The 24,757-nt window shown below is 46.7% G+C and overlaps 1 protein-coding gene across 4 annotated transcripts in view; it reads left to right on the top strand.

The window, feature by feature from the left end:
* Thap4 (THAP domain containing 4) overlaps positions 1–24,757 on the top strand; it is a 43,576-nt gene extending 18,819 nt beyond the window's left edge. For 3 of the 4 annotated variants that reach the window (XM_076549681.1, XM_076549680.1, XM_076549679.1), the window contains exons 3-6: positions 7,748–7,907; positions 14,260–14,369; positions 15,397–15,500; positions 24,467–24,757. In XM_076549681.1, coding sequence (XP_076405796.1) covers positions 7,748–7,907; positions 14,260–14,369; positions 15,397–15,500; positions 24,467–24,586 — 494 coding nt within the window. In that variant the 3' untranslated portion in view covers positions 24,587–24,757. Of the gene's footprint in view, positions 1–370; positions 504–7,747; positions 7,908–14,259; positions 14,370–15,396; positions 15,501–24,466 lie in introns of those variants that run through there. The other variant, XM_076549682.1, reaches the window with a different exon arrangement.

Here is a 24,757-nt window from a genome sequence, read left to right as displayed (position 1 = left end):
GACTGAAACCCCCCATGTTTATAGCTAAGCTAAGCAGAACAGCATTCTTGAAGACAGAAAAGTATGTCAGGAGCCTAAGCTCCTGGCAGATGTTCCTGAAGGAACGGCGGCCTCTGTTCTGTGCCTGCCTCCTATGTTTTCCGACTTAGTGAGCTGGTTCCCTCAGCTCCAGCCAGTGGGGACAACAGAGGTGGGGTCCTCACTCCTTTCTCTGGGTGGGCCAGCTAACTCTCTGGCCTGATCCTGACTCAAGATGCAGCTCACTTTCCAGAGCTTCCTTAGCTCTAAAATTCTGCCAACCCCCAGGCTTTCTTTGTCTTCCACATTCTTCCGAGACTCCGTCTTTTATAGAAGACTACAATTCCCAGAGTGCTCTCTTTGGATTGGCATTCATTTCCTGCAATGCCATAACAGCCAGGTGCACACATTTCCCGTCAATTGGCAGAAAATAACCTTGAGGAACCTTGACGGAGTGTGTCGGAGTTCAGAAAACTTAGGGATGGGTAAGCCTGCTTTCAATGTTTAGGCCACTTACTGTAGAAAATTTAAATTTTTATTTTTGCAGCTTAAGATTTTAGTAAAAGAAAAATTAAATCAAAAGAAAGTTCATAGAAAAGCTAGTCTAGTTTTTTTTTAAGAGATTGAAAGTTACAAATAGACTGGATCCTTAGACTTTTTGTTTTGTTTTTATTTTCCTAATGAAGTTGAATTTATATACAGTAAAACACAAAGTTCTTGGGGCTCTAGTTTGATGGCTTTCAACACATGTAGACTCTGGAACTGGATGTTTGGGTTATAGAATGGCTTGATTGTCTTCACCGCCTGCCCCCCACTTCAGTGAAAACAAGGAGAGTGGCCAGGGCTGGCAGCAGTTTCCAGGCAGGGATCTGGGGTAGTGGAGGAGCAGAGAGAGAGAGCCAGCCCATCCAGGGTAGTCCAAGTTTATTGCCAGGATGGAAGCATTGGTTGTTTAGTGCCCACCTGCTGTCATTTGTCCAAATTGGCATCCTTTAAGGACAGCGAGCTGAAAGGTGGAGCCAGGGCTCAGTGGTGACATGCCGCTTTTCAGTCTCTTCTGCACTGCACTGGTGGGTTATGCACCGTGGCACTCTGAGCATCCTGGTGTGTAGATAAGATGGTATGCCCTTCACTTCCAGTCACGTATTTCCCACTCATTGTTGGAGAATCTCCTCGTCCAGTGTTTCCTTTCACTTGCCAAGTGTCACAGACCAACTCATGAACCTTCATGCCACAGGATTGGTGGTACAGTTCTTCCTCCAGAAGGACTTGCTGAACTCCTGTTTATAAAGTGGCTGCCATAGCCTGAGGTGCCTTTTCCCATGGCACATTGATTGACAGGCACTGCTTAATGGGCTTTAGCCAGACCTTGGGCAAGGCAGCAAGCTGTAGCTCTAAGCAGTCTCTCCTGCCTTCTTTTCAGGTAGGTGCACAAACCATGCCAAGGTGCCCGTCTGCTGAGCAGGCCGCTCTGGTGATTCTAGCCAGCCTGAGACCCCTGTGACCCACACATCTTTACTCTGCCCTCCTTCCCATCCCCTTCCTTTGCTTGTGTCCTCCCCACCCTCTCTTGGGACACCTCCACTTTCTTACCTTGTGGTACCCAACGCCTTCCCCACCTCTGGTTCTGATAATTCTGTTCTGCCAGCCCTGGATTTGCAGTTTGCTGGTTTGCCTCAACCCTCTCTAATCATGGCCTGTCCAGGCCCTGCAGAGCTCCTATGAGACAAGACCTGTGCTTTACCTGGCCATGCTGATCCCCTTAGCCCAGAAGGAACAAACCGCAGTGTTGTTGAAAAGGACTACTGAACCCACACTTGCACCCCAGGCCAAGTGTGCCCTGCCAGCCTTGCTCTCTGCTAGACCACCTAGTCTTAGCCATTCAGCTCCCCAGACTCCCTCAGCATCCCTGTTCCTTTTTCTTCCTTAATAGCTCAGGACCTCCACATGTCCAGCTTCCCCACAGCCGCCCTCTTCCTGTCTGTCCCTTTGTGATAACCTTTTTTTCTCACTTAATCAGAATGTTTCCATAACTGTCTCCACCTGGTTTTTCTTTTGCTCTTATGTGGTATGAGTGTTTTGCCTACATGTATACATGCATGCAGTATCTGCAGAACCCAGAAAAGAGCATCAGATCCCCTGGGACTGGAATTACAGACAGTTCTGAACCACCATGTAGGTGCTGGAATCAAACCTAGGTCCTCTGGGAGGACAGTCAAAATAGACTCGTAACTACTGAACCGTCTCTCCAGCTCCTGCACGCAGCATCTGGAGAGGTAAGCAGACACTCAGGGAGCCACCCCTGCTTCCACATGAAAACCTTCTAGCTCTGAGGGCTTGGTTCATCAGCCTGGCCCAGCTTTGCAGAAGCACATTTCCTGCCCTGGGTTAATGGGCGCTTCAGCATGCCCACTTAGCTCTCACAGGTATTTCATGTCAGGATCTGTTGTTTGGTTCCCCTTGCTTTTGTTGAGCTAGTAACTGAATACTTCCCCAGTGGGGTAGTTCCCGTAGCAGTGTTGCTTTGGGAACCTGTCCCCAGGATGACTCTGAACAGCATGAACCCTCTTCCGAGGTGTAGTTGAGGGCTATGTAGATTGGTCCAGAACAGCCGGGGGCTCTTCAGTCCCTACCCAGCAGAGGAAAGGATAAAGGAGGCAGGAGCAGGGGAGAGAGCACAATAGTGTACACAGACGTAGCAGCAAAGCTACCTTGGAGGCTGTAGGACGCCACACCCCACAACGCTGTGACTAACTAGTGGGCCAGGCAGCCAGGACGAGAGTATGTGACTCACACCACTCACCGGTTGTCCACATTTACGAGTCTTTTTTCTTCAGAAATCAGTATTTCTGGATTTCCTGAGGTGCTAAAGTTAGCAATATTGCGACAGTGGAGCTGTGTCCCAGCAGGACAGCAGTTGTGCTGGGCGGTGAGGTCACTCAGGTCTCCACTGAGCCACCTCTCCAGCCCCAACTTAAACTGTTGTGTTTCTGTTTTTTGTTTTTCAAGACAAGGTCTCTCTGTGTAGCCCTAGCTGTCCTGGAACTCGCTTTGTAGACCAGGCTGGTCTTCAACTCACAGACATCCACCTGCCCCTGCCTCCCAAGTGCTGGGATTACAGGCTTGTGCCACCACCACCCGGCACTTTAACTTCTTAATAACTACTTTAACTAGTATAACTAATTTCAATAATTATTTTGACATCATTATCCAAAACACTGTCATTTCACTAAGTGGCCAATAGTTTTAAAGTTCTGGAATACTGAAATTACTTTTCTGGACTGGGTTTTGGGAAGCCTTGGATGTGTCTGGACCAGCCACATCTCTAGTGCTACGGAGTTGGCCACCTCAGGTCTGCAGCAAGCAGGGCGTGCTGGAAGCTAAGGTCAGCTACAGGATATCTCTCCTTGTGGTCTTGTCACTTGGCCCTGTACCTTCTGCCATGGAGAAACACTGACTTGCTTTCTCTCTGTAGTGGAAGCCCTGGACATTTCACAAGAGTGAAACCAGGTAAAACCTGCTCTTGAGTCTGCTTCTTTCACCCAGGCTTACCTGTGTTGTACAATTGGTAACTAGTTGTTTTTATGACTGAATAATGTTCATTGTCTGGACATGCTGTGGTGCATCTCACTCAGCAGGCATTGGATGTGAGTTCTACTTTTGGCTATGGTAAATAATGCTGCTGCAGATAGTTAAGTCTGACTTTGGTGGGTTCTTAATTTCTGTAGGACCTGTGACTGGGGGTAGAGCTGTTGTTGGATCCTGCTCCATTATCACCTTTTTTAAAAAATTAATTTTTGTGTGTGTGTGTGTGTCCCATAGTTTGGACTTCACTTGTTCGTTTGGGCTAGCATTCTGCCCACATCTGTGCTGGGAAACGCCAGCATATCTCCCTTGAAGGGAAACGCCAGCATGCTCCATTTGCCTGTGCTTCCATATCGTCACTGTTACATTCCTTTGGCTACTGGTTGGGTATATTGGTTATTTTCCCATTGCTGTGATAAAAACACCATGACTACAGCAACTTATGGAAGAAAGAGTTTTTTGAGCTTATGGTTCCAGAGGGATAGCAGTCTTTCATGGTAGGGAGGTGGCAGGCACAGTGGCCAGAGCAGGAAGCTGAGAGCTCACATCCTCAGCCAGAAGCACAAAGCAGAGCATACTGGAAGTGGCCTTAGTTTTAGCTCTCAAAGCCTGCTGCCAGTGACAGACTTCTTCCAGCAAGGCCGCACCTCCCAAACCTCCCCAAACAGCACCACCACCAGGGACCAGGAGCTCAATGCTCAATATTATGAAGAACATTTCCTAACTAGACTGCTCTGTGGTTTTGCTTCATCTTTCAGCCTCTCTGAAATAGACTTACTCATCTCACCGTTTGGTCTTTTGGATTTATGGAGTAAATTTATAGTCTTGCAGAAGCAACACCTTGCTCAGGATTTTAAGAGTATAGCAGCCAGTCCTGGTAGCTCATCCCTGTGATCCAGGCATTCTGGAAGCTGAACAGAAAGACCTGTGGTCAGCCTGAGTCATATAGTAAGACCTGTCCCAAAGGGGCTGAGGAGATGGTTCAGTGGTTAGAAGTGCTTACTGTTCTTCCAGAGGACCTGAGTTCAGATCCAGCACCCACTTGGAGTTGGTTCCTTCCTTCTACTATGTGGGTTCTAGGGATCCAACTCAAATTGTCATGCTTGACAGTGAGCACCCTCCCCTTTTAAATTATTTCAGTCCCTGGAAGAGGCAGCGATGGTGCTAACTTACTTTATGCATCCCAGACAGATCCTTAGACGGATTGGAGGGAAGAAACAGCAGGATCAGCTCTCTCCTGCCTTACCTTTTTCTTCTGTCTTTCCCTTTCCTCCCTCTCCTGGTCTGTGTCTCTCACCTGACATTTGAGGACCGTCCTCCCTTGGAAGCAGGGTGAAGGGGGTCTGAGCTTGTTTCTGCTGGAGGAACATGTCACCCAGTAATGACTGAAACAGAAGAACTTCAGGAGGAGGGAGCTGAGTGACTCCTAACAGGGACTCTATTCGGACTTTCCCACCCACCAGTTCCAAAATAACCGACATGGAGACTCAACATTAATTATAAATGCTCAGCTGATAGCTCAGGCTCATTACTAACTAGTTCTTACAACTTAACCCATTTATATTAATCTACATTCTGCCACGTGACGTTAACTCTCTTTCATCTTGCACCTCTTGTTTCCTCCGTGTCTTGCTGGCAACTCCTCTGACTCCACCCTTCTTCTTCCCAGTGTCCTTAGTCTGGTTTTCCCACCTAACCTTATCCTATCTAGCTGTTGGCCAGCCAGCTTCTTTATTAAACCAGTCACAGCACAGTGTACAGGGGGATTATTCCACAGCAAGGGAATCTAAAATAAAGGCAATGCCAGGCAGAAGTGAGGGGCAGCAGAGGATACTGGGAATAGAAACAGGCATAGTTGGTTCTGGGAAGGGGCATCTGGGTCTGGAGCTGGAGTATGTGACTAGAACCAGGTGTGGGTCATGAACATTAGTGCAGCTCTGCCTCCTGAGAGGGTGCTTGAGCCCTTCCTGAGAAAGCCAAGGTGTTTCCGTGGGTTACTACACAGCCTCGCCCTGTCTTGAATATGCCCTATCAGGAGACTGTGCTGCCTGTTGTTGCCAGCCTCCCACCCTAGGGGGCAGCATAGATCATCCCTATCCTGCCAAGGCTCATAATGGGGAGCAAAATAAAGGGGAAGAGGATGGAGAAAAGACGGCTGACTGTCGGGCATAGGCGCTCACAGCACGTACATATTTATAGAGCACGTACATATTTATAGAGCACATACATATTTATAGAGCACGTACATATTTATAGAGCACGTACATATTTATAGAGCACGTACATATTTATAGAGCACGTACATATTTATAGAGCACGTACATATTTATAGAGCACGTACATATTTATAGAGCACGTACACATTCGTAGCATAGACATGCTAATCATGCATGAGAGACACAGCACACTTACAGGCAATAAGCTGACAGGACTTGCTTTCATGTGTGCTTTCTAGTAGGTTTGTGAGAAGACCTGTAAGGGAGAACTGGTATTTCCTCAGCACAGTGTACAAGATGTCACATGTCCATCATGGCTTCCCACAGACACTCCAAGGCATAGGAACTAGCTTCAGGCCAGCCACACACCCAGCCACGCTTCTCCATGCACAGTCCCCTGTGGTTTGGATGCTGCTAGACTCATCTGGCTTCTGCAAAGGGCCCCCTCAGAGCAAGGCACCTGTGCATTATGTTCTCTATGCCCTGTATTGGAACAGCTTGAGGTCACAAAGCCTCCCTGGAGTGTTTTTCAGCTGACCCCTGCCCCTTGGGGTAGAGGCTTCAACTGAGATGTGGAGGCTAACTCAGCACCCTAAATATAGGGAGTAGATGGGAGCTTGGCCTGCCTGTGATCCAGCGAGGAGGTCCAGAAAGTGACCTGCTGCACTCCCATAGACACACAGATATATGTAAATAAAAGTAATAAATTAAAATTTTGTGTGGCACTTATATATATTGTTTTATGTAAAAATGTTTTACCTGCGTGTACGTGTGTGCACCAGGCATGTTCTTGCTGCCCGAGGAGGTCAGAAGACGGCATCAGATCTTCCAGAACTGGAATTTTGGATGGCCATGTGGTGCTGGGGATTGAGCCCTGGGCCTCCACCAGAGCATAAGTGCTTTTAAGAGCTAGGCCGTTTCTCCAACGCAATAAAGACATTTTAAGGACTGCCCAGATGGCGCAGTGGGAAAAGACACTTGCTGCCAAGTCTGTTGAGCTGAGTTCGATTCCTGGCACCCACATGGTAGAAGACAACTATCAGTCGTCTTCTCTTCCTTTAAAGGTCTTCCCCTTTCTGGATAGTCTTCCAACTCTTTCAGTTCAGAGCTGTGTGATATCGAAACTCAAGTCATTCCCAAGGCTGTCCTGGCCAGCCCTGCACAGCTGTCTTGGAACACATTGTCAGTTGTTGATTTCTGGAAGTGGAACTATGTCAGCTGGTAGATGAAGAATCCACCTGGTAGACTGATGAGTTTGTCCATCTCCAGTTCTGTCTTCCTTTGAGTTGCTTTCCAAACTCCAGATTCAGCACTCAGACTTAAGTCCTAGAAAGGTCCCAGAAGTATCCTGGCCATGTGTGGGAATCGGTCTGGGGGTCTTTGTCGGGCCCTACACAACCTCCTGCAGAGTACATCTTAGGGTCATGTGACTTAACCACAGCGAGCGCCTGCTGAGCCCACTCAGCCCTGTCCTCACCTCCACCTCATCGAGCAGCCTGCCCTACTACCTCACCCCTGCTTCCAGCTCCTCAGACTGCCCCCTTCACACTTAGGAGACAGTGGAGCCCTGCGGATCTGAAGAAGGCACAGTGGAATAAAGGAAAAGTACAATTTCCTGGAGGCTGCCAGCCTCCAGTTCCAGCCTCACCCCCCTCTCCAGCCCCTCTGCTTTTCACAGCTGATTCTGTAGCCCACCTACTGCATTCCAACCCCAGGATGCCAGGGGCTGGAGGAGGGTACTCTGGCTCTCCTCTTTTCATTCCCCCCAGGACCCAGACGCTGGGCACTGCAGAGGTTCCACAGGGCATTGGAAGGTTGTGTGGCTGTCCTGACGGAAGTACGTTCCAGTGGCGTGTGGGTCTCCATCCAAAGCCTGGAAAAGCACTGCAGGAAGCAAGTCATTTACTGTTCCATCCTCTCGTTTTCAGAGCCTCCCAAGATGAACCCCGTGGTGGAGCCGCTGTCCTGGATGCTGGGTACCTGGCTATCCGACCCGCCGGGAGTTGGTACCTTCCCGACACTGCAGCCCTTCCAATACCTGGAGGAGGTGCACATCTCCCATGTGGGCCAGCCTATGCTCAACTTCTCGTAAGTCCCCACCTGGCTCATGGCCTGCCTAGGTCTTCAGCTAACTCCAGACAGATCAAAGACAAACCAGGCAGGAAGACACAAAAGAAACTGTAGATTTGCTTCAGAAAAGCTCTCTTTCCCAGGCCTGGCATCTGAGGCACAGGGTTTGTAAAAATGGTACTTTCTTGCTCCACGATATTCTTTAAGATGTTAGGCAGACGACAAGTTTACAAGTTTGTTAATCCAAGCAGAAAAACTCTTGGTATGTGCTTGATTAAATCTCTAGTGTCAGTCTGACCCGTGTGGAAATCAGTCACTCCAGTGTTGCTGAATGAGAGCATGTGGCTTGCTTTACTTTCGCCCTGTGCTAGGTGAGGTGCTGAAGGAAGTTTATGGTTCTCAATAGGAAATAGTGTTGCTTTTAAGGGTGACTGAAATGTAGTCACAAAAGTGATATGTGTTTAGCAAGTTTAAATAGAGTAGGGACATATCTAAATGGTGGGGTGGTTTTGTCGTGTGTGCAGGCCCTGGATTTACTCCCCAGCGCCTCACATAAAAAATAAGTACATAATGAGCCGGGCGGTGGTGGCGCACGCCTTTAATCCCAGCACTCGGGAGGCAGAGCCAGGCGGATCTCTGTGAGTTCGAGGCCAGCCTGGGCTACCAAGTGAGCTCCAGGAAAGGCGCAAAGCTACACAGAGAAACCCTGTCTCGAAAAACCAAAAAAAAAAAAAAAATAAGTACATAAAATAAAAAAGCAGAACTCCATTCCTGCTTATGTCAGTGGTGAGGACTTGAGCCTCCAGGCCCCATGACCCGAGTTCAGTCCATTCTCCTTTTTGGCCTCATGGGCACCGCACATGTCTGGTAATCAGGCATCCATGCAGGCAAACACCGTACACATTAAATAAAAAAATAAAGCTTGGGCTGGAGAGATGGCTTGCCAGTTAAAAGTGCATATTTCTCTTCCAAAAGACTCAAGTCCAATTCTTAGAACTCATGTCAAGCAGGTTAAAATTAAACCACCTGTAATTCCTGCTCCTGGGGATCTCCAACCTCAGGCACCCACAGGTACCTACACACACATACACACATGATGAAAAATTAAATAATCTTTAAAAAAAAAAATAAATCTCAAAGTAGTATGGAACAGCCAAGTAAATAATGCCTATAGTATTCCCAGCACTTGGGAGACAGAGGCAGGAGGATCACAAGTTCAAGGGATGTGTAGCAAGATTGTCTCAAAATTTAAAAAGTAAAGAGAGCTAGGTATGGGACTGGAGAGATGGTTCAGCAGTTGAGAGCCCTGTTTTTCTAGAGGACCTAGGGCCTGGGTTTGATTTCTAGCACCTACAAGGTATCTAGCAGTCATCTGTAACTACAGTTTGAGGGGATCCAGTGCCCTCTTCTCTTCTGGCCTTGCAAGACACCAGGCATGTATGTGGTACGCAGACATACATACAGGTAAAACACCCATACACATAAGATAAAAGATAACAATAAAATTTCAAGAGAGCCGAGGATGTAGCTCAGTGGTGGAAGACTTGCCCAGCATGTGTGAGATTCAGTTCCAGCACTGTTGAAAAACAGGCAAATAAATGACCCAGATAGTATAAATCAGGCTCGCTCCTTCCTTCTCCCTTCCCTCCCTCACCTCCTCCTTCCTTCGTTCGTTCGTTCCTTCCTTCCTTCCTCCCTTCCTCCTTTCTCTCTCCTTTCTCCCTCTCTCTCTCCCTCTCCCTCACTAGGCCTTGTGCAAGCGCAGGGTCTCTACACCGTACCACATTCAGAGCCCAGCCCTTTCATGTCGGGGTGTGATGGTGTAGATCATGCTGGCCTCTTGGTTTTGCCTCCTGAGTGCTGAGATTATAAACATGTGTTCTGTGTTCGGTAAGAATCTGTATAAAGGTTAACTAGAAACTCTAATTCAATTCCTGTTCCATTTCTACCATAAAGAGTAGTTGGACTCTTACACAGAAATAAGTGTTCTGTTTAACCCCAGCATTGGGGAGGCAGAGGCTGGCAGATCTCATTAAGTTCAAGGTCAGCCTGTTTAACATAGTAAGTTCCAGGGAGCCAGGGATACACAATGAGTCCCTGTCTCAAAAAAAAAAAAAGTTCCAAGAGAAAAGTGCTGATAAGGTAGGATTCTGCTGTAATTATCTACAGTGTTTACAGTGGCACCTAGGGCTGAAAACTGAAATGGACAAGCTGAGAAGGCCTGATACTCCACATTATTAGGAAGTACATGCTTCAGGTCCTGGGTTCAACCCCAGACACACATGCACACACGTGTTCTGTCTGTCTGTCTGTCTGTCTGTCTGTCTGTCTCTCTCTCTCTCTCTCTCTCTCTCTCTCACACACACACACACACACACACACACACACGATTTCCTGTCTTTAAGAGTTGGTCAGCTAGGAAGAACGAGCCGGAACTGGAAGGGTGGTGACGGAGGTGTAGGTAGTCTGCGGATGGCGTCTGGAGGAACCACCTCTGAGCAGGTTAGCTCGTGTCCCTCCGACCTGGAAGGGTGGTGACGGAGGTGGCGGTAGTCCGCGGATGGCGTCTGGAGGGACCACCGCTGAGCAGGTTAGCTCGTGTCCCTCCGACCGTAGCTCCTGTTTCTTCCCCAGGGCTTTTTGCATTGCTACCTGACCTTTTCCTGGGGAAACGTGAACTGTTCACCTCAAATAGGGCGTCAGCAACAAAGGGGTCTACCAGGGTCTCTCGTGGGGACCCATGAGTTTGTTGGGTATGTTTATAGAGCAAAGGTGAGAGGTTACTTATAGGAGCATAGGTGGTCCCCCCACATTAACACAGAGTACACCCCATCATGCTTAGCAGCCTCATAGGAGCTGCGTCAGAGTTCTCTTTTAGTTAACTTTTTCCACTTCTGTATACTCTAGTGTCTCCCAGGTCACAGCTGTCGGGTGGACAGGAGGGAGTAATGTGGAACCCCAGCTAAAGGTCCTGTGCTACTCCGTTACCCCGGATCTAGCACCACCATATTGCCATGGCTTCGGGGAGAAGGAATCTCCTCTCCAGGATGGCAGGAGGGGGGCCATGGAATGCCTGAGAAGAGCACAGCACATCAAACCCCGGCCTCTGGCTCTACATTGTTTTCACTCCCTCTACTGCAGCATTCCTTTAGCCTTGGGAAGGTGATGTGTGTAGGAGCCTTATTTTCCTTTTGGAAGCATTTCGTTGTTATGGCACTTAACTCTCTACAACCAAGGCCAATAGTATAATAAACTATGGGCATAAATACAGAGGTTTAGAAGGTCATTCGATAAGTATCCACATCCGGGCTGGAGAGATGGCTCAGAGGTTAAGAGCACCGACTGCTCTTCCAGAGGTCCTGAGTTCAATTCCCAGCACCCATATGGTGGCTCCCAGCCATCTATAGTGAGATTTGGTACCCTCTTCTGTATACATAATAAATAAATAAATAAATAAATAAATAAATAAATAAATAAATAAATAAATAAATCTTAAAAAAAAAAAAAAAAAAGTATCCACATCCATTCAACAAAATGACCACACACACACAGAGGCCGTGGCCTTCCCAGCCACAAGTTTTCGTCCTGACTTACATGACCAGATGTGAATCCTCTTCTGTGGGACAAGCCTGAAACCCAGTTGGAAAGTTGCTGGCTGCACTCATCATAGTCGCTGCTGCTATCATGCCACTGGGCACAGCCTGCCTGGCCGTGCGATAGTGCAGCTCTCGGGGTCTGCAGGCCTTCCCCAGCAGCAAAGCCAGCTAGCACAGGAGCTTCCAGCTGGGTTCCAGCTCGACTTCTCCGTGTTCCGCACCAAAGCCTGTAGTGCGTCATCAGGAAGACCCGACCATCTGGTTCTGACATGTAACCAGCAGCAGTGGCAGTAGTCCTTATGACTTGGGGACCCTTCCTAACAAACAGCTTTTAGGGAAGTAACCCACCCCAGCACTGGAAGTTTTAGTTGGCACCCTCATAGCTTTTGGCATGTTTCTTTCCATGCAGGACACCCTCTTTAGACTCTTTGCTGCTGGTTTTACTGTTTTTCAGATGCTTCTCAAAATCTGTAAGGCACTCATGTTAGCATTATACCACCTTTGTGATGAAGCCCTTTTGTAGAGGGTGGGCAGGACTTCTCAGGCCACCACCATCCATTCCAAGCATGTTTTAGTTGATCTCGGGTCAGCAGTTAAAAGAGGATCCTAAAGAAAGATGTTAGTGAGGTCCATGAGAACACTTCATTACTTGTCTCAAACACTTCCATTACTTGTGTCCTCAAACAAGCACACAAGCTACGATGGCATGGATAGAAGGGACTACTTAATGGAGTTTTCTATGGCTTAGTGATTCTCCATTAACTGTTTTGTCTCTTCATCCTTGGGCACTGTTGCCATGGTGCTGATGAGCGTCTGTCCTCTCCTGATGGGCTAGCTCAAGTGTTGAGCACAGGCACGAGCCCACGGGGAGCAGGACTGTTCCATCGCCTGCCACGTGAGTTGGCTCCCTCGGTCTGCCAGCCAGACTCCGGGTTCTGTGAAAGTCATCACTGCCATTGCCTGGCCTTCCATAAGCTGCTATGAAAATTCCAGCCCAGGTGAATAGTTTCCACCCCGAACACGATTTCCTGCAGGGAAAAATGTACACAGCTTACTTGGGCCAGAGGTGGAAACTATCCACAAGCTTCCTAGTTTTCATCTGTACTGTTTTATCACTTCATGTTTTCTGTGACACTCACTGGAATTAGCATCCGTCTTCCTGCCATTTTCCCCCTTAGGAATTTCAGCTTGACACAAATCTTGCCTTCCAATGACCTGGACAAACTCTCTTCTCTGCTTTATCCTTCCATGTCCTCTTGATTGCAACAGCACTTGAAGGGCCCAATTACATGTCGTTTTAAGTCACCCAGATTCAGCAAAACCTCTTCTGCCTTGTAAAGGTCACACCCAGCAAGGGGCTCAGCTAAGCATCTACAACTCCATTCCCATTCCCAGGGGCTCTGCTGAGTCCCCTCCTTATTTAAGTAGAGAAAACAGTCCCTTCCTGCTGAGTGGACTGAGCACCGCGCCCCACCTCTCTCTACCTTTCCTCTCTTTCAGTCCCTGATTCGTGGGGACCTCAGCTGTTGATCAGCGAGTGTCCCTGATGGCATGTATGAGCCAGTCCCCTGGGACCTGGCTTCTTTCCTGTTGTCTCAGGTTGTCAGCCTTTGTTCCAGGAAGGGATGGGTCCTCACTCAGTTGCTCTCCTTCCCCAGCACACAGGCTAATCGTCCCACAGGCTGAAAGGCCAAGCCAGGCTGTGAGTTCTTTCACCTCCTTTTTTTTTTAACCGATTTATTTATCTATTATGTATGCAGTGTTCTTCCTGCATGTATGCCTGCAGGCCAGAAGAGGGCACCAGATCTCATAGAAGGTTGTGAGCCACCATGTGGTGCTGGGAATTGAACTCAGGACCTCTGGAAGACCTCTGAGCTTTCTCTCCAGCCCCCTTTCACTTCCTTCTTGCACGTCCCTCCCAACTCAAGCTGTTCCACGGCAGAGGATTCCCCTGACTCTTGATTTTCTATACACCTGGTCTGCACGCTGGATCATAGACTTCCTTTCCCGTGTGTCAGAAGTTGGACCTGAGCGGTAGCTTCTGTCATTTTGACCTCTATTTTCCCTCTTCACTGTCTGACTCTTTGGGGGATTTAAGGTGTTTGATCCCAGGAGGGACTCTTTAACCAGGTCTAATTTGTCCTCTTCTCTTCTGCCCCCTTCCCAGAAGCAAGAAGTGGTGAGCCAGCAACTTGTGATTCGTCCTCTTTTGTCTAATTACCTGCCAAATTAGAGACTAACATGGAGAATGCTAACTACATGAGCCTTCCCACTGTAATTCCTACAAAACTCTAGGTGACCCTCAAGTGGCTGTATCTCTGCAAAGTCCCATCCCATGTAGATGACGACCTCATGGGCCCCCTTTTTAGATACTCAGCTCCAGCAGTTCCCAGAGTCACTTACGGCTAGAGGTGAGGCATGATGGTGAGAATCTCCCCTTCTGCTAGGAGTGTCAAAAACTATTGGCTGGGTGTGGTGACACATGTCTTTAATCCCAGTGCTTAGTAGACAGAGACAGGCTGTGAGTTACAGGCCAGCCAAGGCTATCCATTGAGACCCTGTCTAAGAGACAGAAAGCTCCTTCACTGTTCCCATAGGACCAGCTGTCACTGTGTTTTGCTTCTTCCATTGCCCTGACTATGAGGCTGAGGTGATCTCCAAGGTGGCACGGGATGGTCATGTGACGCCCAGAGGAGCAACCTTGCCACGGCACACTCGGGGGGACCGCCCTTTGAGGTCCTGCTGTCTGCTTTACCTCTCTGTTTCCCATCCAGGTTCAACTCGTTCCACCCAGACACACACAAGCCAATGCACAGAGAGTGTGGCTTCATCCGCCTCAAGCCCGACACCAACAAGGTGGCCTTTGTCAGTGCCCAGAACACAGGTATGGTGCCCCTACCTGGGGCCTGCTGGCCAGTGTGACCGCGGTTGTCTCCGTGACTCTGAAATGTTTCTGCTCATGGTCAGGTATTGTAGGGACATGAAGATGCGGTTCTCCATAGACTTGAGCCTTCCTCCTAGCACAATCTTATTGTGGTATTTTTGCCTGTGCTAACACAATACATGCCCAAAGGGTAGATCCTGGCAAGAACAGGCCAACTGGCCTCACGGTCTTTGTCTGGAAGTCTGGCAATCTGATGTCTCAGAAATCACTCAACAGCCTGTGTGCCTTTGACCATGTCCAGTCTCACTCCTGTTCAGGATTAACTAACTTGGAATGATGCCAGCACTGGGCACTGTGAGGCATGGAAGTATGCAAACGCCAGAGGGCTGTCGTCGGTGGTTCCTTCTTCAGCCTAGGGTAGTACTGAACCTGAGCGTGGGACTCTGCCTACCGATTGAGAAATGCAGTAGGGAGGGCTGGGGCTCAGCACCCCTGCAGAGGGTGACCCTCCACTGAGCATTTGCCATGGGGTGAGGCAGGAGGATCTTTACCCCGTGAATTCCAGACCAGTAAGCAACATAATGAGACCCCTTCTGAAAAACAAGTACGGGAGCCGGGGAGATAGCGTAGTGGGCAGAGTGCTTACTGTAAGCCCGAGGACCTGAGCCAGATCCCCAGTACCCACATAGCAATGCCACACGTCTGTAACCCCGGCATTGGGAGTGCAGAGACAGACGGATCTCGAGGGCTTTCTATGTGTCTCCAAAACGTTAGAAAGAAAGCCACAGAGGAAAACTCTCAGAGTGAGCCTCTGACCCCCCACAAGTAAATACATACACAAACTCAGAGACAGATATACATAGAGAGAATTCTGAGTCATTTCCTCGGTATCTGCAAGAGGGACTTCAGAGAAGGAAGAAACGCTGTACCTGCATGGTAGCAAAGTTAGGTTGCCCCGACTGTCCACAGTGCTCTGAAGGTGGGAGTGGCCCAGAGCGACACTAACTGCCCCGCCCCTCCCTTGCAGGTGTTGTGGAGGTGGAGGAGGGTGAAGTGAACGGGCACGAGCTGTGTATCTCATCCCATTCCATCTCCAGGATCTCCTTTGCCAAGGAGCCCCATGTGGAGCAGGTGAGCCCAGCCTCCCTCTCGGATGTTCCCAGAGTGTTTGCACTTGGCAGTGGTACCACGCCATCTGATGGACTTAGGAGTTCCATGCTGCTGTCTCCAGCTCTTACCGTTTCCAATTCCCCATCCCCTCTCACGGTGTAAATGATCCCTACTGTGATAGCTGGGCCCTGCACCTTCCAGGTGTGTTGTTTTCCATCACAAACATCCCTTTATGTGTGCTTTACACTTTTGTAAATATATCCAAATCTACTGGACACATTTCTCCTAAATTACTGAACCAGAAGGGTAGGTACATTTTGATTGGGAGATCCTGGTAAATTGTTTAACAGTGAAACTAGTCGCATTGCCTGACAGTCACTGGTTCCTGCTCAATCCCATTCTTGTTTTCAATCTAATTGGTGAATGTATATTACCTTGTATATTCCATTTATGCTGGGTTTTCTGTAGGTTGTGATTCTGTTATTGACTTATAGGAGGTTTTTTACGTGCTGTGGCTGTTATCTGTTGTCTGTTCCCTTTGTGGCTAGTGTGGCCCCAGGCAGTGCCTTCATTTATAATACCATCTGTCCCAGGTGTTTCCTTTATCACATCTGGACTCAGATTCCTGCTTAGGAATTTGTTTTCTACTCCAAAATAATAATAATAATAATACCTAATTTTCTTGTGCTTTTGTGGCTTTGCTTTTCTCCATTAGACCTTTAATCTGTCATATTTGCCTTTCTGTGTGATTGAGTATGTTCTGACATTTGCCTGCTGAGTGACTTGTAGCCCTCATGTGGAATGTATCTCTTAGACCATGCTCATATGATCATATGGTCTGTTTCTTTCCACCTGCTTATTCACTTGGTTTTTTGAGACATGGTTTCTCTGTGTAGCCTTGGCACTCTCTCTGTAGACCAGGCTGGCCTTGAACTCAGAGATCCACCTACCTCTGCCTCCCAAGTGCTGGGATTAAAGGTGTGCACCACCACAGCCTGGCTAGTTATTTGTTTCCTTGATGTCCTTTGCTATACAGAAGAGTTTAGCTTCATGAGGTCCCACTTATTAATGGCTGCGCTGTCAGAATCCTGTTCAGAAAGTTCCTTCCTGTGCCAATGAGTTAAGGCAGATTTCCTACCTTCTCTCTATCAGATTGAAGGTACTAGTCTTGTGTTGAGATCTTTAATCCATTTAGAGTTGTGCAGAGTAGATCTGACTCTGTTTTCATTCCTCTAGCTGCAGTTGTCCAGTTTGACCAGCATGGTTTGTTGTTAAACACGCTGTCTTTTCTCTAGTGGATGTTTTTTGTTTCTTTGTCAGAAATCAGGCTGGGCATGGTAGCAGAGTTTCTGTGAGTTCAAGGCCAGCCTGATCTACATAGTTAAGGATAGCCAGAGCTACATCGTGAGACCTTGCCTTAAAAAGTAAAAAAGAAAAAAAAAAGGTTTCTGTAGGTATGTGGGTTATGTGTGGGTCTTGTCTTCATTTCCGTTCCATTGATCAGCATATCTGTTCCACCGTGCCATTTTTTCTTATGGATTTCTGTTGTTGTTCAGTCCTCGTGTGGTTTTGAAATTGCAATAACAGTGTGTTGTTTTTGTATCTGCGGCATAGCAGCTACAGCTAATCCTACCCCAGCTGCTGACTGTGTCTCCTCAGCCGCAGCCTCGAACTGGGGGAGCCTTCACATCCCACCACCACCAACTCAGCTGCCTCCACATCAGGAGACAAATGTTGTTTTAACTAAGTCTCTGTCATTTTATTTTACCAATAAAGACTTGGGAGCCAGATGCTGGGGTGAAAACCTGCTAGCCCAGGGAGGCAGAGAAAGCAGCCAGATGACCTTCCTCCTTCACCAGTGTCCTAGAAAGAGAGCTTCTCTTCCACTGTTCCAAACCAAAAGGGACACCAAACTACTACTTCTGTGCATCTCTATCTGTCTCCCTGACTCCCTCTTACTCTCTGTGGCTACTTCCTGTCAACTAGTTGCTTGCCCCGCCTCTTGACCTGTGGTCTATTTTGTTTAATCCTGTTTACAATAAACAGAAAGCTCTAAGATGAAGGGTGTGTACTAGGGCTGGGCCACACCACAGCTAGAGGCAGGTTTTTGCAATAAATAACGCACTATCTGCTTCACAGTGTGATCAAATATCCTGCAACAGTAGTGCTGTTACACAAAAACTTCGGTGTAGCTAGAGTTTTCCTGCCTGGCCCACAGTCAGGACAAATCTCTGTCACCCGCCAGTCCCACAGCCGCTCAGACCCAACCAAGTAAGCACAGAGACTTATATTGCTTACAAACTGTATGGCCATGGCAGGCTTCTTGCTAACTGTTCTTATAGCTTAAATTAATCCACTTCTATAAATCTATACCTTGCCACATGGCTCATGGCTTACTGGCATCTTCACATGCTGCTTGTCATGGCGGCAGCTGGCGGTGACTCTCTCTGCCTTCCTGTTCTTTCTTTTCTCCTCTCTGTTAGTCCCGCCTATACTTCCTGCCTGGCCACTGGCCAATCAGTGTTTTATTTATTGACCAATCAGAGCAGTTGACACACAGACCGTCCCCCAGCACTTCGGAGATGCCCCACTTTATAGAACAGTCTGAGGTGTGTTGGTGTCGGTTCTTTGAGGATCTGGTACAGTTATGTCTGAATCCGCCAGGCTCTGAGCTGTTTTTACTCGAGAGATTTTTAATTACTCTTCTATTTCACTATGGGTTAGGTCTCTTGATTTATCTTTGGTAGGTCATTTGTGTCAAAAAAAAATTTCCATTCCTTTTAGATTTCCCAATTTGATGGGATACAGATTTTTTTTAAAAGTATGTCCGTATGATTCCCTGCATTTCTTTGGTGTCTACAATGTCTCCCTTTTCATTTCTAATTTTATTGATTTGGGTCCTCTCCTTTTCTTTTGGTTAGTTTAGCTAAAGGTTTGTTGATCTCACTGATTTTTTTTTCAAAGAACCAACTCTTCATTGACCTTTGTATCATTCGTTTCTATTTCATCAATTTCAGCCATGAGTTTATTTCTTCCCATCAAATCTGTCTGGGTGTTATTTCTTGTTTTTCTAGAGCTTTCAAGTGTGTTAAGTTATTAATATAAGATCTCTCCAATTTTTTGATATAGGTACTTAATGCTATGAACTTTCCTCTTAGAACTGCCTTCATTTTGGTATGTTGTATTTTCATTTTCACTCAATCTAAAAAATGTTGAATTTGTCTTGACCCTAGCTTTCATTTGGTAGTGAGTTGTTCAGTTTCATGAAGTTTGTGTACCATCTGAACTTAGGTTGTTGACGCCCAGTTTTAATCCACAGAGGTCAGATAGGATGCAGAATGGTATTTCAGTTTTCCTATATTTGTTAAAATTTGCTTTGTGTCCTAATATGTGATTAATTTTAAAGAAAGTTCTATGGACTGCTGATAAGGAAGTATATTCTTCAGTGTTTGGGATGAAATGTCCTCTGTCTATAAGATCCATTTGATTTATGATGTTACTTAGCTCCAGTATTTGTGTTTAGTTTTTATCTGGTGACCTCTCTACTGGTGAGAGAGTGTAGGGTTTTGACACCAGTATCGCTGTGTGAGGGTCAGTTTTAGTTGTAGTAGTGTTTCTTTATAAACTTCTGTCCTTGTGTTTGGTGCAGAGATGGTTAGCACTGTAACATCCTCCTGGTGGATTTTCCCGTAATGAATACGTAGTAACCTTCCCTAGCTCTTCTGATTAGTTTTGGTTTGAAATCTGTTTTGTCAGGCACTAAAATAGATGCATACCTGCCTCTGCCTTAGTTGTATTTGCTTGGAGTTCCTTTTCCACCCCTTTACCCTGAGGTGATGTCTGTCATTGATGGTGAGGTTTGCTTACTGGAGGCAGCCAAAAGATGAATCTGTACCTATCATTTATAGGTTTGGTCTGTTCATGGTGTCCCAGATTTTCTGAATGTTTTGGGCCTGGGTTTTTTAGATCTAACTTTTTCTTTGACTGAGCTATCTGTTTCTTTTCCCTTGTCTTCCAGATGTGGAATTCTGTCTTCTACTTGGTTTGATCTGTTGGTGAGGCTTTTATCTCAGCTTTTTGTTTGGCTTCTTGAGTTTTTAATCATGAGTTTTATTTCAGTTTGGCTTTTCTTTAGTGATTCTATTTCTTTGTTAAATTCTATTTTCATGTCTTGAATTGTTTTTATTCATTCATTCAACTAGTTGCATGTGTTTTTCTGGTCTTGAGACGTTTATTCATATCATTTATTTATTTATTTTTATTTTATGACCATTGGTGTTTTACCTGCATGTGTGTCTATGTGAGAGTGTCAGATCCCCTGGAACTGGAGTTACAGACAGGTGTGAACTGCCATGTGAATGCTGGGAGTTGAACCCAGGTCCGCTGGAAGAGCAGCCAGTGCTCTGAGACGCTGAGCATCTCTCCAGCCCCTATTCATATCCTTTTTAAGGTCCTTGAATATATTCATGGGTGCTATTTGAAGTCTTGTCTTGTACTTCGGCTATATTGCTTTTCTCGGGAAATACTACAATAGGGAGCTGGTTTCTGGAGGAGGCATGTTGTCTTTGTTGTTAATGTTTGTGTTTGGGGATGTGATCTAAGCATCTGGGGTATATTCATGGTATTTCTTGGTGTGGGTATCTGTCTGGTTACACCTTTGTTGGGTGTGTGTTCGGGTCTTTGTTTGCTGTCAGATTGTGGGTCAGCTGAATGATGCTCAGGTTTGAGTCTTGGGGCCACTTGGGTTTCAGGGACCAGTGTCTGCACTGGCTGAAGTTCTGGTTGGATCTCTAGAGACAGAAAGTAGTCCCAGAGCAACATGGTGGGAAAGGTGATTGGTGAGTAGCCAGGGAAGCTGGCTGGCCTGGGGATCTCTATGACCGAGTAATGTTCCTTTGATTGATAGTTCAATCTTTTTTTTTTTTTTTTTTTAAAGACAGGGTTTCTCGGGCTGAAGAGATGGCTCAGAGGTTAAGAACACTGGCTGTTCTTGCAGAGGTCCCGAGTTCAATTCCCAGCAACCACATGATGGCTCACAGCCATCTATAATGAGATCTGGTTCCGTCTTCTGGCCTGCAGGCATACATGGAGGCAGAGTGTTGTATACATAATAAATAAATCTTATAAATAAATAAATAAATAAATAAATAAATAAATAAATAAATAAATAAATAAATAAATAAATAAATAAGACAGGGTTTCTCTGTGTAGCCTTGGCTGTCCTGGAACTCGCTCTGTAGACAAGGCTGCCCTCAAACTCAGAGATCTACCTGCCTCTGCCTCCCAAGTGCTGGGATTAAAGGCTTAGGGCATTATGCTCAGCTGATAATTGAGTCTTATTTATCCATTCATCATTGATGAACTGCAGGATATTGCTAATTTGAGGCTATTTGAAATAATTTTGATCTGCCTTATGCACATTTTAAGCATACCTTCCTATTCTGAGGCTGTTTTTGAAGCTACTTCCAGAATCCTCAGAACTCCTTTCCAGAGCTTTGTAGGGTAGGGAACAAGGTGGATGATTTAACATTTGTCTTGCTAATACCTTAGGACTCACTGTTTTGACAAGCTGCCTCCATTACCCCATCTGCAGACCTCTCCCCACCACCACTACCACCACGGAGCCCAAAAGTTACTGCTGTTCCCCAGGCCCAACCAACTGTACCTCTGACAGCTCTTGTTGGACTGTGCAGTCTGAACTTAATCGAGATACTTAATCACACTGTGTAAAGATGGGTGCTGTGATTGCTGTAATAAAAAGCTGATGCCAGTAGCTAGGCAGGCGAGGAAAGGCAGGACTTCAGACAGAGAGAGGAACTAGGAGGAGGAATCTAGACACATGGAAGCTGCCAGCTTTGAGAAACTGAAGAAGTCAGAATACAGTGCAGAGGAGAGGTAACCAAGCCACGTGGCAGAACATAGATGAATAAAAACAGGTTACTTTAAGTTATAAGGGCTAGTTGGGGAAAAACCGAAGCTTAGGCCAAGCTTTCATAGTTAATAAGTCTCCACGTCATTATTTGCTGGCTGGTGGTCCAGATAGTCCCAAAAGAAAATCCAACTACAGTCCTGCTTGAGTAGCTGTAGACAGTGGTCCAGGCCCGACCACACTGACAAGGGTTCGGAGGCCTGGTGTGACAGCCTCCTGGAAGGTACTCAAGTGGTCGCCCTCTGGAACAGTATTCTAGCCTGCGTCCCTCGGCCTGTCAGTAGAGTGGGGCAGCCTCGGGAAGTTGTACTGATGGACCATTCCTCCTGAGCCTTGTTCTTTAGCGCCATGAAGTTCTTTCTGTAATTTGGATATATACCTTTTATGATTTAGATAGACCCATTTTGTGAGTGATGAGTGCTGTGGGCCACAAATAGTTTTTCAGTTTGTATTTTACCTTTTATTTGGTTGGGATAGTTTTGTTTTGTTTATTTTTTTTTCTTGTTTGTTTTTGAGACAGTCTCACATAACCTGACATATGTAAGGCTTCCTGTTTCCAGCTTAGAAGAGCTAAAATTACAGGACTATGCCACTAAATCCTGCCATAGGTTCTATTCTTAGAATGCTTTATTGAATAGTTTTTATGTACTAATCAAGAAAACTGTGAACTATTTTTCTGTAAGTTTTACAGTTTAAATGAAGTCTTTCCTTTGGGTCATTGATCCATGGAGGCTGAATTATGTGTACAGTGGGGCACAATCTTCTCTCCCAGGTGACATCCACCTACCCTGTCCCCTCCTGAAGAGATACCCATCCTGCTACTCCCAGTACCAGCTCTGTCTCCTGACCATCCTTTTTCTCTCTCAGTTCAAAGTAATCTGTGAACCTCACATTAGTTCCAAACTGGTACCATAATGTCTTCATTATTTGGGCTTAATAGATTTTGTTATTTGCTATGGAATAATCCTTCTGTACACTGTGTGAATGTATGTCGCTATGATTGGTTTAATAAACAAGTTGACTGGCCAATAGCTGAATAGGATAAAGTTAGGTGGGAAAGCCAAACTGAGAATGATGGGATGAGGAAGGGCGGAGTCTTCATTATTTGGGCTTAATAGATTTTGTTATTTGCTATGGAATAATCCTTCTGTACACTGTGTGAATGTATGTCGCTATGATTGGTTTAATAAACAAGTTGACTGGCCAATAGCTGAATAGGATAAAGTTAGGTGGGAAAGCCAAACTGAGAATGATGGGATGAGGAAGGGCGGAGTCAGAGCAGTTGCCAGCCAGACGCAGAGGAAACAGGAGATGAACATGCCATGTTAGTAAAGGTACCACCATGTGGCAGAGAGTAAATAAGGAATATGGGTTAACTTAAAATGTAAGAGCTGGTTAGTAACAAGCCTGAGCTATTGGCCGAGCATTTATAATTATACAAGCCTCGGTGTGCTTACTTGAGAGTGACTGTGGAACAGGAAAACTCCACCTACAATTATTGTTTATTTAGGGGTTTGTATTTGTTTTTTAAGATTCAATTTTAGGCCAAGTGGTGGTGGCGCATGCCTTTAATCCCAGCAGAGGCAGGTGGATCTCTGAATTTTAAGGCTAGCCTGGTCTACAGAGCAAGTTCTAGGACAGCCAGGGCTAGAGAGAGACCCTGCCTCGGGAAAACAAAAACAAAAAAGAGACAAGTTGAGACTTTGCTCAAGGTCCCCTCACCACAGCAGTCCTTGAGCTGGACTCCCCGGTCTGTTTCTGCGTGGTCTGTTTCTGCGTGGTCTGTTTCTGCGTGGTCTGTTTCTGCGTGGTCTCGCCCCCCAGCTCGTGTGCAGCACTGGGCTGGGAGCCAGTGGGAGCCAGGTGATGTTTTCAACTAGATGGGCTCCAAATCCAAGAAAGCCCTCGAGTCCTTCCTGGGCCAACGGGTAGTTGAAGTGGGGTGCCACCTCCGCCTCCTCCCTCCTTGTTTCCATGGTGCTTCCTGGTACCCTGAAAGAAGTGTTTTTTTGTGACAGGGTCTCAAGCGTCCCAGACTGGCCTTGAACTCGTTACTCCTACCTCTACCTCCCAGGTACTGGGATTACAGGTGTGCAGCACCACATCCAGTTTATTTAGTGCTGGGGATCTAACCCAGGGCTTCATGCATAAATGCAAGCACTCCACCAATTGAACTCCATTTTCAGTCCCTAGGGAGACTTTTGATTGGTTTTTCTGTTTTTAAATTTATTTATGTGTGTCTGTGTGTGTCTACACGTCTGGTCCTCTGATAGAGCAGGAAGTGCTTTTAACCACTGGGCCAGCTCTTCAGCCCTCTAACTAAACTTGTAGTGACTGACATTTATATCTTTTTCTCAGCAAAACGGTTGGGATTCCAAGTAATGGGCGTGGCAGAGGCAGCCCGTGGTCCTGGCACTCTGAAGTGTTAGGCCCTTAGAGAGTAGATTAGACATTCAATCTATGGTCACACTGTGTCCACAAGCATTCCACACAGGAGGGCTGTAATTCAGGATGTGACTCAGGATCTCTTCATCTTCTTGTGGGAAGAGCCATATGATATAATAGACCAGTGGTCCCTAAGTGCTGGCCCCAACTCCTGCAAGAACACATTTGTTATGGTTTAAGGCTCAGATGGAAGTGGAGATTATAGCCAGCAGAACACCATCAAATATTAACAGACTAAACAATAGACCACTTCTGGAAAGCCGAACTCATACCAACCCTGCGTCTACCTGTTGCTTGGGAGAAGTGGCTGGTGTGTCCCATGGTGGTTCACGCCCAGAGTCTCAACCTTGGTGGGGTATCGTCCTGCTTACAGACCTGTGACCAGTGACTGACACAGGAGGATGGACGCTCCCGTGTGTGGTCAGTGTTTGTTTCTGTTTTTCCAAACAAAACCAAGGCCAGCTTGGAACTCGTGTGGCCACGCTGACCTAGAATCTGAGCTAGTTCTCTTGTCCCAGCCTGCTGAGTGCGGGATGAGAGGCATGCGCCGCCACACCCGCTCTTGATGATACTCTGAAGGTAAACCTAAGTGCTCTGTTTTGTTCTCCACCAGATTACTCGAAAATTCAGACTGAATTCTGAAGGCAAACTTGAACAGACGGTCTCTATGGCAACCACTACCCAGCCAATGACTCAGCATCTTCATGTTACCTACAAGAAGGTGACCCCATAACCTGGAGCAACTCCCAGAGCCTGGGGAGGGGCCTGGCTCCTGCATCTAGCCCCCCAGTTTAGTAGACATCCTACGCAGACATGGTGTGGCCGCAGACTCTGCTCACACAGAACTGTTGTCCTGGTGATCTTGTAATGGCACAGAAAACCAAATAAAAGGCCTTTATTTTTA

This window comes from Peromyscus maniculatus, chromosome 13, assembly GCF_049852395.1.
Source record: "Peromyscus maniculatus bairdii isolate BWxNUB_F1_BW_parent chromosome 13, HU_Pman_BW_mat_3.1, whole genome shotgun sequence".
Taxonomy (NCBI): Eukaryota; Metazoa; Chordata; class Mammalia; order Rodentia; family Cricetidae; genus Peromyscus; species Peromyscus maniculatus.
This window is presented reverse-complemented; position numbering and strand designations above follow the sequence as displayed.